Genomic DNA, 12,536 nt, shown 5'->3' on the forward strand with positions numbered 1-12,536 from the left:
TTAATTGATTATACACAATATTAGCCTTTTTAATCCTACAAAAAATGGCAAGTTTATATGGTTCAACCTAATAGGTCCAAGAGGAGGAAATTTGAGAGAAACCATTTGTATTTGGTTTTAAAAAAGAATTTTAGAATATATCAGAGGTTAGAGTTTTTGATTTCTCCACTGACATACTTGTTCTATAGCAGGGGTGGGCAACCTTTTTGTGAGTGCGTGCCAAAACCAGCAAAATCTCTGACTCAAAATTCTTCTGCGTGCCAACCCTAATTTTTTGAGAACATGTTACGCCTACTTGATGTTTCTTAAGGTGTACGTATGTGAAGAACCTTGAAGAAATAATAAAATTCATTCGAGTGACAAAATCACAGTATATGATAATGAAAAATATATTTATTTTTTAATGTATACATGTAATACTGATAGTCCGACAGAAAACTTTATGACTCCGTTTGATATTATCAGTGGGACTTTTGCTGCTGCATCACTGATGACAGAGATTTTACATCAGGTTTATATTTCGTGACCTTCAGAGATATGCACGAGCTACTACTTTCATCCGTCAGGCTACTCCTATTACGAGACTTAACAAAATTCATCACTGAGAACAAAGATTCACAAGCGTATGCGGATGAAAACATGGAGAGTAACGCTGTTGCAAAGTTTTTTAAACAGAAAAAATTTTCTGGAATGGCATTCCAAGTCCTCAATAGTTCGTTTTCGACACAATTGAAATTGCTCTTCCCCTCTCTCGTCAATCAATGTCTATGGTCTTTAAGATAACTTGTTATGTAAAATTATTTATTTATCTAAGATGCACCTACACTGAATTTATCTGAAAAATAAAAAAGTCGATATTAAGAAAAAAAATTGTAAATGGAAGATTATAAGAGAGGGTTTCATGTGCCAGAAAAAGTTACTGGTGTGCCATGTTTGGCACGCGTGCCAGGGGTTGCCCACCCCTGTTCTAAAGTATTAGTCTGAGAAATATGTATTTCATTTTATTTTATGTTACTTTTTCTTCTCTTAACTGCATCTAACTGATTTGAGCCTCTTTCTTACATCTCTTGTCCGGATGGAAAATGATTTTAAGGAGTTCTGCTTTGGGATGTGTGTATATAATTTTTTACTTGTTTGAATTGCCTATATAACAGCATCCATCAGCTCATCAAGCCTACCAGTTTTGCAATCATACCCTAGTGCTCTATAGAGTATGATTTATATTGAGTTTCAGGATTTAAAAACTTATTTTGATTATGGAATGTACTTCAAGAAGTAATCATATTTATGAAGTTTCAGCACACTATTTGCTTCTAATGGAACTTGTATCATTCATTGCATTTAGGAAAAATTTGTTTCACTCAAGAGAGCATATTCTTGAGTAACCTATTCTGTAGAGGCGTGGCTTGAGTTTACGGTGATTCCTCTCATCCAGTGAGGGCACTGAAGGGAGTTCTCAATAACAGATTTTCTAACACATGAAGGCCTTGTGACAGCTTTATTTTTTTGTCACTGATGCATGATAGATAGACCATTGCCTTCTGTTTGTTTTTTTCTGGGGGTGGGCGGTTCAAACTTTGTCTCTTGAATTTGATCATTGAGCCATCTAAGTTCTCATGCCTTCCAGCTCCATTCAATTGGTTGGTTGTTTTTTATAGTCTCTGAGCCCTTTTGATGAAACAAAGTACGAGGTAGTGAAATCTCAAAAACATTTAATATTAAAACCTTTGTAACAGTTACACTGTCCTTGTGTAGAAACTGCTGTAAGATCCTTTAGGTGTATAAAGAGATCCCACTAGAAGAATCCCTAGTTCTGTTCACACAGATTGCTACTGGAATGCTGGTGAAGCAGAGTCTGGCCCAATTCATGAGTAACAAGTGCTGGGGTGGGATCCTGATTTTTGTTTTTAGGATTTTCCCTTCTTTTCCCAAAGTCTGAGAACTAGGGCAGCTTTGGAAAACAACAGCATGTTGATCTTTTCTTTCAAAATGTGAATTACAGTTGAGTCTCTATTATTTACCCTAAAGTTCTATTCCTTCTCTCTCCAAACAGTAATCTTTGGGAGGTAATGGCAGTCTGATTGATGGCTCCTGCTACATATGCATGCTATTCTTTCACTTTCTATTTCCATGTGTTAATTTATGTGTTTTCTTCTTCTTTTTTTCTAGTAACAAATACTTTTAAGAAAACAGGTGATATTGTGACATCTAAAGCACCAGCTGTCGACCTAGACCACAAATTTAGGTGCAAGGTTGTGGATTGTTTAAAATTTTTCCGCAAAGCCAAGCTGTTGCACTATCACATGAAATATTTCCATGGAATGGAGAAGTCTCCAGAGCCAGAGGACAGTCTAGGAAAGAGGCATGTCCAAACAAGGGGCTCTTCAGCTTCCGACAGGGCCAGCCAGGAGAGCCTGACCAGGAAGCGAGTCTCTGCCAGTTCCCCAAGTAAGCATTTTCATTCTGTATTTTATTTGTATCATGGAGCTCTCTGCTGCTCAAGTCTCAGTAGTTATATTTCTAACATAGAAAGCAGGTGTTGATGTGGTCCAATTGAGTCCCAAAAGATCGAAAATGACAAGTGATCCTCAGGGATTGCATTATGGGGGAAGCAGAAATACCTAACTCATTCTTACCTCAGCCTCTTGCTGTTCAAGTTACTTTGAGAAAGTCACTTAGCCTTTGAAGGCTTTTGGTACTCCCAGTATGAAGTAGGTACAGTCAAGGGAAGGGAACTTCTTCCAGAGCCAGCAGGAGAACTTGTGCTCAGAACAGCATGGCTGCAATCATCCCATCCCCGATCCTTGCCTGCAAAACAAAGGAACAAAAGAACTAAAAGATGATATGTGTTTTTCCTGTATGGTCAAAATTTGAGTCTGATTTTATGATAATTGCAACTGAAAATGTTTCTCTATAGCATTGTTTATTTTTGCATAGATACTACCCTAGTATAAGGGTTACCATAAAATCTCATGTTCATGTTTTATTAAAGAGAACCTTTTTGGAGATTTCTTTTGAAATTCATAGAAATTGAGAAATTATATTTTTCTGGGGAATTGTAGGAGAATTAATGAGTTTTTAGTAAATTCTACAAGCTTTCTGGCTTTTTACCTAAAACGGTAACATTATTGTATACTAGAGGCCCGATGCACGAAATTCGTGCAAGAGTAGGCCTTCCTTCCCCTGGCTGCTGGCACTGGCTTCCCTCTGGCACCTAGGACCCGGGCTTCCCTCTGGCTGCTGGCAGGTACCCAGGACCTGGGTTTCCCTCGCAGCCTTGGCTTTGTCCAGAAGGACGTCCAGTCTAATTAGCATATTACACTTTTATTATTATATTTAGCTTATAGCTTCTCCATTAAAATACATAGGTATTCGATGGCATGTGAAACTCCTGGGGCATCTGACAGCATGTATAAATCAGGTTTCAGGACAGTAGGGCAGGGCCATGCAGACTAAGGTGGTCTCTTGACCCTGTGTACGAACCCAATAGACAGGGTGTTGCTATTTGGTATAATTAAGAAACCTGGGTGATTGAATTTCTACTATTATTTACTGCCCTTGGATCTCATATTAATATAAAGTAAGTCTTCACTTTATGTTGTCAGTAGGTTCTGTGACTTTAAGTGAAACAATGTATAATGAAGCCAATTTTTTTTTACCATAGGCTGATTGATCTAAATAATTAAGTCCTGCTTCTGCCACTAACCAGTAGGAGCCTCTGTTATTATAATATGTGAACCCGGTTCAGTATACGTTCATGTTGCTTGCTATCAATGAGAGCAAACATAGCAGGGTATTCAGGAGATTCAACAGGCCTCAGCGCTCCAGAAGGCACCCCCTGTTCCAGGCATCTCCTCCTACTTTTCTCCCATCAAGGTCTCTGACCATTTCCTCACTGTTTTGCTGGTACTTGACTAATCTGATAACTAAATTTCTTAAGATTTGAAAGAATAAAACCAGCTTAATAGCTCACTTTTTTTCTTGGCATATCTAGATTTCACCTCAGACTTCTAAGAAAACCCTTATCTTTAGGAGTAGAATTTCAGACATTTTAGGGGAGTTCAGCTGGGGAGATGTTTCTGGGTGAGACTCTGACACCAGGCAGCCTATGTCCTGGTTTATAGGCATTGTGAACTTGACCTTATGCTTAAGTGAAAAATAGAATATTAAAGGATTTGTGCTGCTTGGGGATAATTACTGTAAAAAAAAAGTACCCTCCTTTTGCTGAGTGCTCAGTTTATAACCAATGGAAACTTGGGTTCTAATAGATTTCTCAGATGGAGATTACTGACCAGAAAACTCTGCAGAGATGATTTTTTTGGTGTAACCCCTCAATTTTCCTGCCAGTAATGTTGAGTGGGAGAAGCAGTTCTGGTCTGAGAGTCCAGAGACTGAGTCTTTTCTATTTATTTTATTTTTTTTATAATTTTTTTTTATTGATTTCAGAGAGGAAGGGAGGGGGGGGAGAGAAACATCAATGATGAGAGAGAATCATTGATTGGCTGCCCCCTGCACACCCGCTACTGGAGATGGAGCCTGAAACCTGGGCATGTGCCCTGATCACCGGAATCGAACCAAGACCTGCTGGTTCATAGGTTAACGCTCAACCACTTAACCACATTGGCTGGGCCAAAGACCAAATCTTTGGAGCAATCCTGCTATTGTCTACTTGTGCTCTGAGCTCATTACAGATCTGCCTTCCTCATTTCTAAAGTAATGTAGGGTACAAAAGCACATGAACAGATACAGTGAAAAGGCCCAAGTCCAATGTCAGGGACATATAAAGTACTGTGGGGACACAGATTCAGATTTTGCCTATAGAGCAGGGCGAGATGTTGAGAGGAGAAGGTGACATTTGAGTTAGCTTTAAAGGGTATGGCCTCAACATAATAAAAGCCATATATGACAGGCCCACAGCCAACATCATACTCAATGGACAAAAACTAACAGCATTTCCCCTAAGAACAGGAACAAGACAGGGATGCCCCCTCTCACCACTCCTGTTCAACATAGTACTGGAAGTGTTAGCCATTGCAATTCGGCAAGAAAAAGAAATAAAAGGCATCCAAATTGGAAAAGAGGAAGTAAAACTGTCCTTATTTGCAGACAACATGATATTATACATACAAAACCCTAGAGACTCCATCAAAAAGCTACTAGACTTAATACATGAATTTGGCAATGTAGCAGGATACAAAATTAACCCCAAGAAATCTGAGGCATTTCTATACACCAATAGTGAACTTTCAGAAAGAGAGATTATAAAAACAATCCCGTTTACCATCGCACCAAAAAAATTAAGCTACCTAGGAATAAACTTAACTAAAGAGGTAAAAGACCTCTACTCAGAAAACTACAGGACGTTGAAAAAAGATATAGAGGAAGACATAAACAGATGGAAGAACATACCGTGTTCATGGATTGGTAGAATCAACATCATTAAAATGTCCATACTACCCAAAGCAATCTATAAGTTCAACGCACTTCCCATTAAAATACCAACAGCATACTTCAGAGATCTAAAACGAACTCTCCAAAAATTCATCTGGAATAAAAAAAGACCCCGAATAGCAGCAGCAATCCTGAAAAAGAACAAAGTAGGTGGGATCTCAATACCAGATATCAAGTTGTATTACAAAGCCAGTGTTCTCAAAACTGCCTGGTACTGGCACAAGAATAGTCATATAGATCAATGGAATAGAATAGAGAGCCCACAAATCGGCCCGAACCAATATGCTTAGTTAATATTTGACAAAGGAGGCAAGAACATACAATGGAGCCAAGATAGTCTCTTCAATAAATGGTGTTGGGAAAATTGGACGAATATATGCAAGAAAATGAAACTAGACCACCAACTTACACCATACATAAAAATAAACTCAAAATGGATAAAGGACTTAAATGTACGACAGGAAACCATAAAAATTCTAGAAGAAGCCAAAGGCAACAAAATCTCAGACATATGCCGAAGCAATTTCTTCACTGATACAGCTCCTAGGGCACTTGAAACTAAAGAAAAAATGAACAAATGGGACTACATCAAAATAAAAAGCTTCTGCACAGCAAAAGAAACCATCAACAAAACAATGAGAAAACCCACTGTGTGGGAAAACATATTTGCCAATGTCATATCTGATAAGGGCCTAATCTCCAAAATGTATAGGGAACTCATACAACTTAACAATAGGAAGATAAACAATCCAATCAAAAAATGGGCAAAGGACCTAAATAGACACCTTTCAAAAGAGGACATTCAGAAAGCCAAGAGACATATGAAAACATGCTCAAAGTCACTAATCATCCGAGAGATGCAAATCAAAACAACAATGAGGTACCATCTCACACCTGTCAGACTGGCTATCATCAACAAATCCACAAACGACAAGTGCTGGAGAGGATGTGGAGAAAAAGGAACACTTGTGCACTGCTGGTGGGAATGCAGACTGGTGCAGCCACTATGGAAGACAGTATGGAGTTTCCTCAAAAAACTGAAAATGGAACTCCCATTTGACCCTGTGATCCCACTTCTAGGAATATATCCCAAGAAACCAGAAACACCAATCAGAAAGGATATATGCACCCCTATGTTCATAGCAGCACAATTCACCATAGCTAAGATCTGGAAAGAATGGATTAGAAAACTGTGGTACATCTACACAATGGAATACTATGCTGCTCTAAAAAGGAAGGAACTCTTACCATTTGCAACGGCATGGATGGAACTGGAGAGCATTATGCTAAGTGAAATAAGCCAGTCAATGAAGGAAAAATACCACATGATCTCACTCATTCATGGATAATAGAGACCATTATAAACTTTTGAACAATAATAGATACAGAGGCAGAGCTGCCTCAAACAGATTGTCAAACTGCAGCGGGAAGGCCAGGGAGGGTTGGGGGACAGGAGGTAGGGGGGTAAGAGATCAACCAAAGGACTTGTATGCATGCATATAAGCATAACCAATGGACATAAGACACTGGGGGATAGGGGAGGCTAGGGGACTGTCTAGGGCGGGGGGCGGGGGGAATGGACACATATGTAATACCCTTTGTATTACTTTAAGCAATAAAAAAAATAAAAAAAAAAATAAAGGGTATGGGTAGGTAAGGGTTGGGCCAGAAGTCAGAGGAATAGGAAAGGCATCCCTCTGCTGGGAACAAGCAGAGCAAAGGTTTACAGTCATCGAGGACAACAAACTGTCAATGATGTCTGTCCCTAAAGTGCCCTTCTGACTCTTACTTTCAGATGTTTCCTCTTCCCTGGTTAAGCCTTTAGTCTCTCATAAGTGAATTTGGAAGGTCAGTGTAGATTTGCTTTTCCAAATGAGGTTTCTGACAGTGCCAGAATACATTTAATAAATTCTCTTCAGGGGCAAGTTTAGGCTTCCTTGGTACTGTATTGGGTTTGTTTCTGCATATGTGAGTTCAGTCCAGAGTAGAGGTTTGGCTCACAAAGAGTATTCTAGGATGAAAGGGAACCTTTGGTTCATGTTCTCACTCTGGATAAATCTTAGTTTTAGGCCACAATGAACCTTTGGGCAGTGGGCGCTTCTTTGTCACCATCTGCACATTTTTTCTTGTGGTATTAGACTGGCCTTCTGATAGGGACATGTGCTTTCTCCTTTAATGGAAGAGAGTAATATGAGCTTAATTAGGGTATAGATTACTATGTCAAAGTAGTTGGCTTTAACAAGACAGGTTTTTCCTTCTCTGGTCAGACTGCAAGCTCCCACAGTGGCTCTGTGAAATTGTCCAGGACTAGCCTTTTCCTCATTGTTCCATCAGGCCTAACGTTAAGGTGTTGCTCTCCTCTGTATGATCCAGAATTGCTTATCACCTTGCCTGTCCTGTAGCTGCTGGGAAGGGAAAGGAAGGGCATACTTCTTTCTTTTAAGGGCACAACCCAAAAGTACCACCATCACTTCTGTTCATATCCCAAACATAATGTACCTGGCTCTAACTCTGTCAGGGGAAGCTGGAAAATGTACTCTCTTCTTGCAGAAGAAGTGGGGGGAAAAGGGTATTGGAGAATGCATAGCAGTCTGTGTCATATGAGCTACGGCAGAAAAATATAGGGCTTGAGGGAGGGACTTATTGGAGGGCCATTTTTGGCTGATGTCTGGGTGGGATCCCTGGTAGGGGATGATGGGAGATGAAGCTGGGAGAGTAGACATGGTGAAATGATGGTGTTAGGCCGTGAGCATCACTTCCTCTGATAGACAATGAGAATCTTTCCAAGAGAACACCCACTTCTACTCTGTCCTTGAGCTGCCATCCCTCGTGTAGATCTGAACACGCTCTAGTCATTGCTTATGTCAGCTGCGTGGCCATGCTCTGTGGTATACAAGCAGTTCTCCCATAGGTGAGAGTGATCTTCTTTCCTCTTCCCTCCTGGAAGCAGAAGTTTGCTACCCTTCTTCTGTCATAAGTTAGTGATGATGTGATGGAGAACTAGGGAGCAGCCCTGGCCGGGTGGCTCAGTTAGTGGGAGCATCATCTTACACCAAAAGGTTGCAGGTACGATTCCTGGGCAGGGCACATACTTAGTTGCAGGTTTGATCTCTGATCGGGGTGCATATGGGAGGCAACCGATCAATATTATTCTCACATTGATGTTTCTCTCTCTTTCTCTAAAATTAATAAAAACATATCCTGGGTGAGGATTTTTAAAAAAGCTTAAAAAAGAAAGAAAGAAAGCAGGCTGTGTGTATACAGGAAACAAGAAGGGCCCTGGTATTTCTCCTGATGGGTATCTGCAGCCTGAGGAAAGGACAATGGCTATCCTGGAAAAGCCATGCCCTACTCTGGGGACAAGCTGTTCTGTGATACAGAACCCTGGCAGGAAGTCGTTCTGTCCAGCTGAGTCTGTGCATTCGGGAAGAAGCTCTATAGCCAGGTTACAGATTTTGTGGATCCCAGAACAATTGGTCAAGCTGTCTGAAGAGAGAACTGATAGCACACGGCACCACTTTCTGGGCAGACGGTATCGCAAGCAAGATAATAACAGCTAACATTTGAGTACTTGCCATGTGCTGGGCACTGTTTCAAATTCTTCACTCGTATTGTCCTATTTAATCCTCAAAACAAACTCTATGAGGCAGGTACTATTGTTACCACTTTATAGACTAGAAACTGAGGTGCAGATGGGATGGATTAACTTGAACCACTATCTATCTATCTATCAGGTGGTGGAGCTATGATTTGAATTTAGTTGCAGAGCCCATACTCATATTTCTAGGCTCTGCTGTCTATTAGGACTCAAGGGAAGGAAGCTCTGCCTGTTGTTACCTTCTCTGCCCCTGTTCCTCAAGGACTCACCTGGGTTAGTTTAGTCCCTGCTGGGCAACTCTTCCTGTGAACTCTGCCACCTAAGGCCACATATGACTTCATAAGCTTTAGCTAGAAGCCAAGGTGTGCCTCTGAAGGCTTCTCTTTTCCCTTTGTGTTCAGAGAACATGGGCTTCTCTAGAACAGTTCCAAGAATCTTTTCTTTTTATCCTCATTGTTTGCTCCTCTAATTAAAACCTCAGGGAGGACTCTCTGAAGCTTATTGTGACCATATTTCTGACCAGCTGCAACACTTGGGATACTTTTAGTTATAAGTAACAGGAAACCCAATTTGAATTGACTTCTTTTTTTTTTTAATATATTTTATTGACTTTTTACAGAGAGGAAGGGAGAGAGAGCTAGAGAGTTAGAAACATCGATCAGCTGCCTCCTGCACATCCCACTGGGGATGTGCCCGCAACCCAGGTACATGCCCCTGACCGGAATCGAACCTGGGACCTTTCAGTCTGCAGGCCGACGCTCTATCCACTGAGCCAAACCGGTTTCGGCTGAATTGACTTCTTAATAAAGGAGCTGTGTTAGCTCACTCACTAGAGAAGTGCAGAGAAGGTATTGCTCCTGGACTATTGGTTGAGGACCTAGTGTCTTACTATCTCACCTGTAATTGCTGTTTTCAGATTGAGTACCTTTGTTATTGTTAGGTCGGAAGGGGGTCCAGGAGCTGATGCATGCCTCTGCCAGGCAGATGATGATGCAGATACTGGGCCCTTCCTAGAATCCGTAACAGGCCAGTGCACCAGGTAAATGGTGACGCAGATACTGGTCCCGCCCTGGAATTCCTAACAGGTCAGCTACGGGCAGATGACGACACCTGGAAACCTTGACGACCCCTGTGGCGGGAACTCCCACAGCTCATGCTCCCCCGCCCTCACTGAACAGCTGTATAAAAAAAGCACCCCCCTCCCTGTTGGTGCGGATCCATGTGCCCTGGCTTAGGGGTCCGTGGGCCGACCAGGGACGTAGAATAAAGCCTTTCCTTTCTTTCTTTTCTGATTAACTGGACTCTCTTTATTTCCTACGCCGCCTCCTGAGCCACCTAACCTAACAGTTATAGGATGGTAGCCTGTAACATATGCTGCTTCATTCAAATCGAACAAGAGGGTAAGAGCTTATTACTCTTTTAATAAGTGTTGGACCAGAGTCCAAAGTTTGGGTCAGATTAGTCCATTCCTGTTCCTGCCTTATGCACCAATTGGCCCAGGCTCAGATTATCTAAGGCTATCACCGTGACAAGGGGCATGGGATTACTCTTATTGGTTTAACTCAATATGGGGTCATTTCTGTCCAGACCCCTTAAATGCTGCACAGTGAAGTGAGGGTAAGGGAGGTTATGGGAGATACCCACTTGTCTGCTAAATTAGCAAGTACAAAGTGAGGAAAGAAACTTGCACAACCAAGGAAGGGGTGGTTGTGGTGATGAGAGCAGCTCCATGCCATGTGCCATGTGCTCATTTCCTATTACAGGGCCCAAGGCTTCCCAGATCTTTTTTTTTTTTTTTAATATATTTTATTGATTTATTTTTACAGAGAGGGAGTGAGAGGGATAGAGAATCAGAAACATCGATGAGAGAGAAACATTGATCAGCTGCCTCCTGCACACCCCCGACTGGGGATGTGCCTGCAACCAAGGTACATGCCCTTGACCGGAATCGAACCTGGGACCTTTCAGTCCGCAGGCCGACACTCTATCCACTGAGCCAAACCGGTTAGGGCTTTTTTTTTTTTTTTTTTTGAGGAACACTGTTTTAATTACACCGGCTGACTCCAGGAATAATTTCCAAATCAGAGTGAAGAAACATGCAGAGAGCCTGTCTATATATATCTTGCAGGGGTCTTTGTCTTGCAGATATGGTTGCACCCCCTTGTGGGCTTACAGGAAGACCCCCCAGGTGTTGGGGGTTCCCAGGTCATATCCGATGATCTGTCCTGGGGCCAGAGATAACAACCTTCCCCTACCCCTCCCTCCCAGGGTAGTGCATTGTTCAGTTTTTATGGCCTGACAGGCCTTGCAAGACCAGTTTCCTCCTCATTCCCCCCCTTGTCCCACAAGCTTCTTTTGGTCAGAGGTCACCTTCCACTTAGACTGGATGTCACTCCGCTGGTGGGCTGCCTTTACCTGGGAATGGTGGATCCAGGTGTTTAGTCCTGCAACCTTGAGAACGGTGGGGGTGGTCAGGATGATAGTATGTGGTCCCCTCCAGGTAGGAGTCAGTCCTTGGGTGGTCTTTACCCAAACAGAGTCACCAGGTTGAAAGCTCCGACGTGCTTCTGGATTGCTCTCTGAGTAGACTGTAAAGCCTGTAAGAACTGATTCCTCCCTGGACATTCCCAGATCTTTTAATAGGTCTGAGTTCATCTTTTTCTGTACACCAGTTTATGTGATCTTGCAGCTTCTCTGAATTTCACTTCTTCCTCTGCAAAGTAGTAATAACGTTATGGTATAGCTGTATTTTATGCAAAATTGAAGTTTAAGAGTTTGAAGTTGTGTGATATTAAAAAATCTTACCTTAATGTACAAAATTTGAATTAATGCAAATCCCAAGAAACTGAGAAAACTCATCAACCACATGATTTCAAAGCTGGTAGGTCAATGAGAGTATGTTTAGTATACCTTCATTTTATGGGAACATTAGTCAGGAATTACGTTAGTTTGAATAATGTGGGGTCTTCAGGAATCCCTTGTATGGAATGAGTTGCCCCACCCTTCACTTACTGCCTACTGGTTTCCCTAAACGATGTGATGCTGTTTTTGTTTTATATTTGTATTGATTTCAGAGAGGAAGGGAGAGGGAGAGAGAAGTAGAAACATTAGTGATGAGAGCAAATCATTGATCAGCTGCCTCCTGCATGCCCCCTACTGGGAATTGGGCCAGCAACCCGGGCATGTGCCCTTGACCAGAATCGAACCAGGGACCCTTCAGTCCGCAGGCCGATGCTCTATGTACTGAGCCAAACCAATTAGGGCTGATGTTGTTTTATAAAATGGGAAATGCAAAAAAGATTGTTGTTGAGAAGCCCAAAGGAACTCCCATACCTAAGTGCTAACTGGGTATTCCCTAGCCTAGATTTGGGGTATTTATACCTTGCATCTCCACCTCTCTATCTCAAGGTTCCAGGACGTAGGTGATACCTCTTCAGCCAGTTCTGCTATTAATTGGGGTTATTGCTGTTAGCATTTCACAAAACTA

At 41.8% G+C, this 12,536-nt stretch overlaps 1 protein-coding gene across 4 annotated transcripts in view; it reads left to right on the forward strand.

The window, feature by feature from the left end:
• PHF20 (PHD finger protein 20) overlaps nt 1-12,536 on the forward strand; it is a 135,539-nt gene that overhangs the window by 89,601 nt on the left and 33,402 nt on the right. For all 4 annotated transcript variants that reach the window (XM_059706032.1, XM_059706034.1, XM_059706035.1 and 1 more), the window contains one exon: nt 2,170-2,448. In XM_059706032.1, coding sequence (XP_059562015.1) covers nt 2,170-2,448 — 279 coding nt within the window. The remainder of the gene's footprint in view (nt 1-2,169; nt 2,449-12,536) is intronic.

This window comes from Myotis daubentonii, chromosome 8, assembly GCF_963259705.1.
Source record: "Myotis daubentonii chromosome 8, mMyoDau2.1, whole genome shotgun sequence".
Classification (NCBI taxonomy): Eukaryota; Metazoa; Chordata; class Mammalia; order Chiroptera; family Vespertilionidae; genus Myotis; species Myotis daubentonii.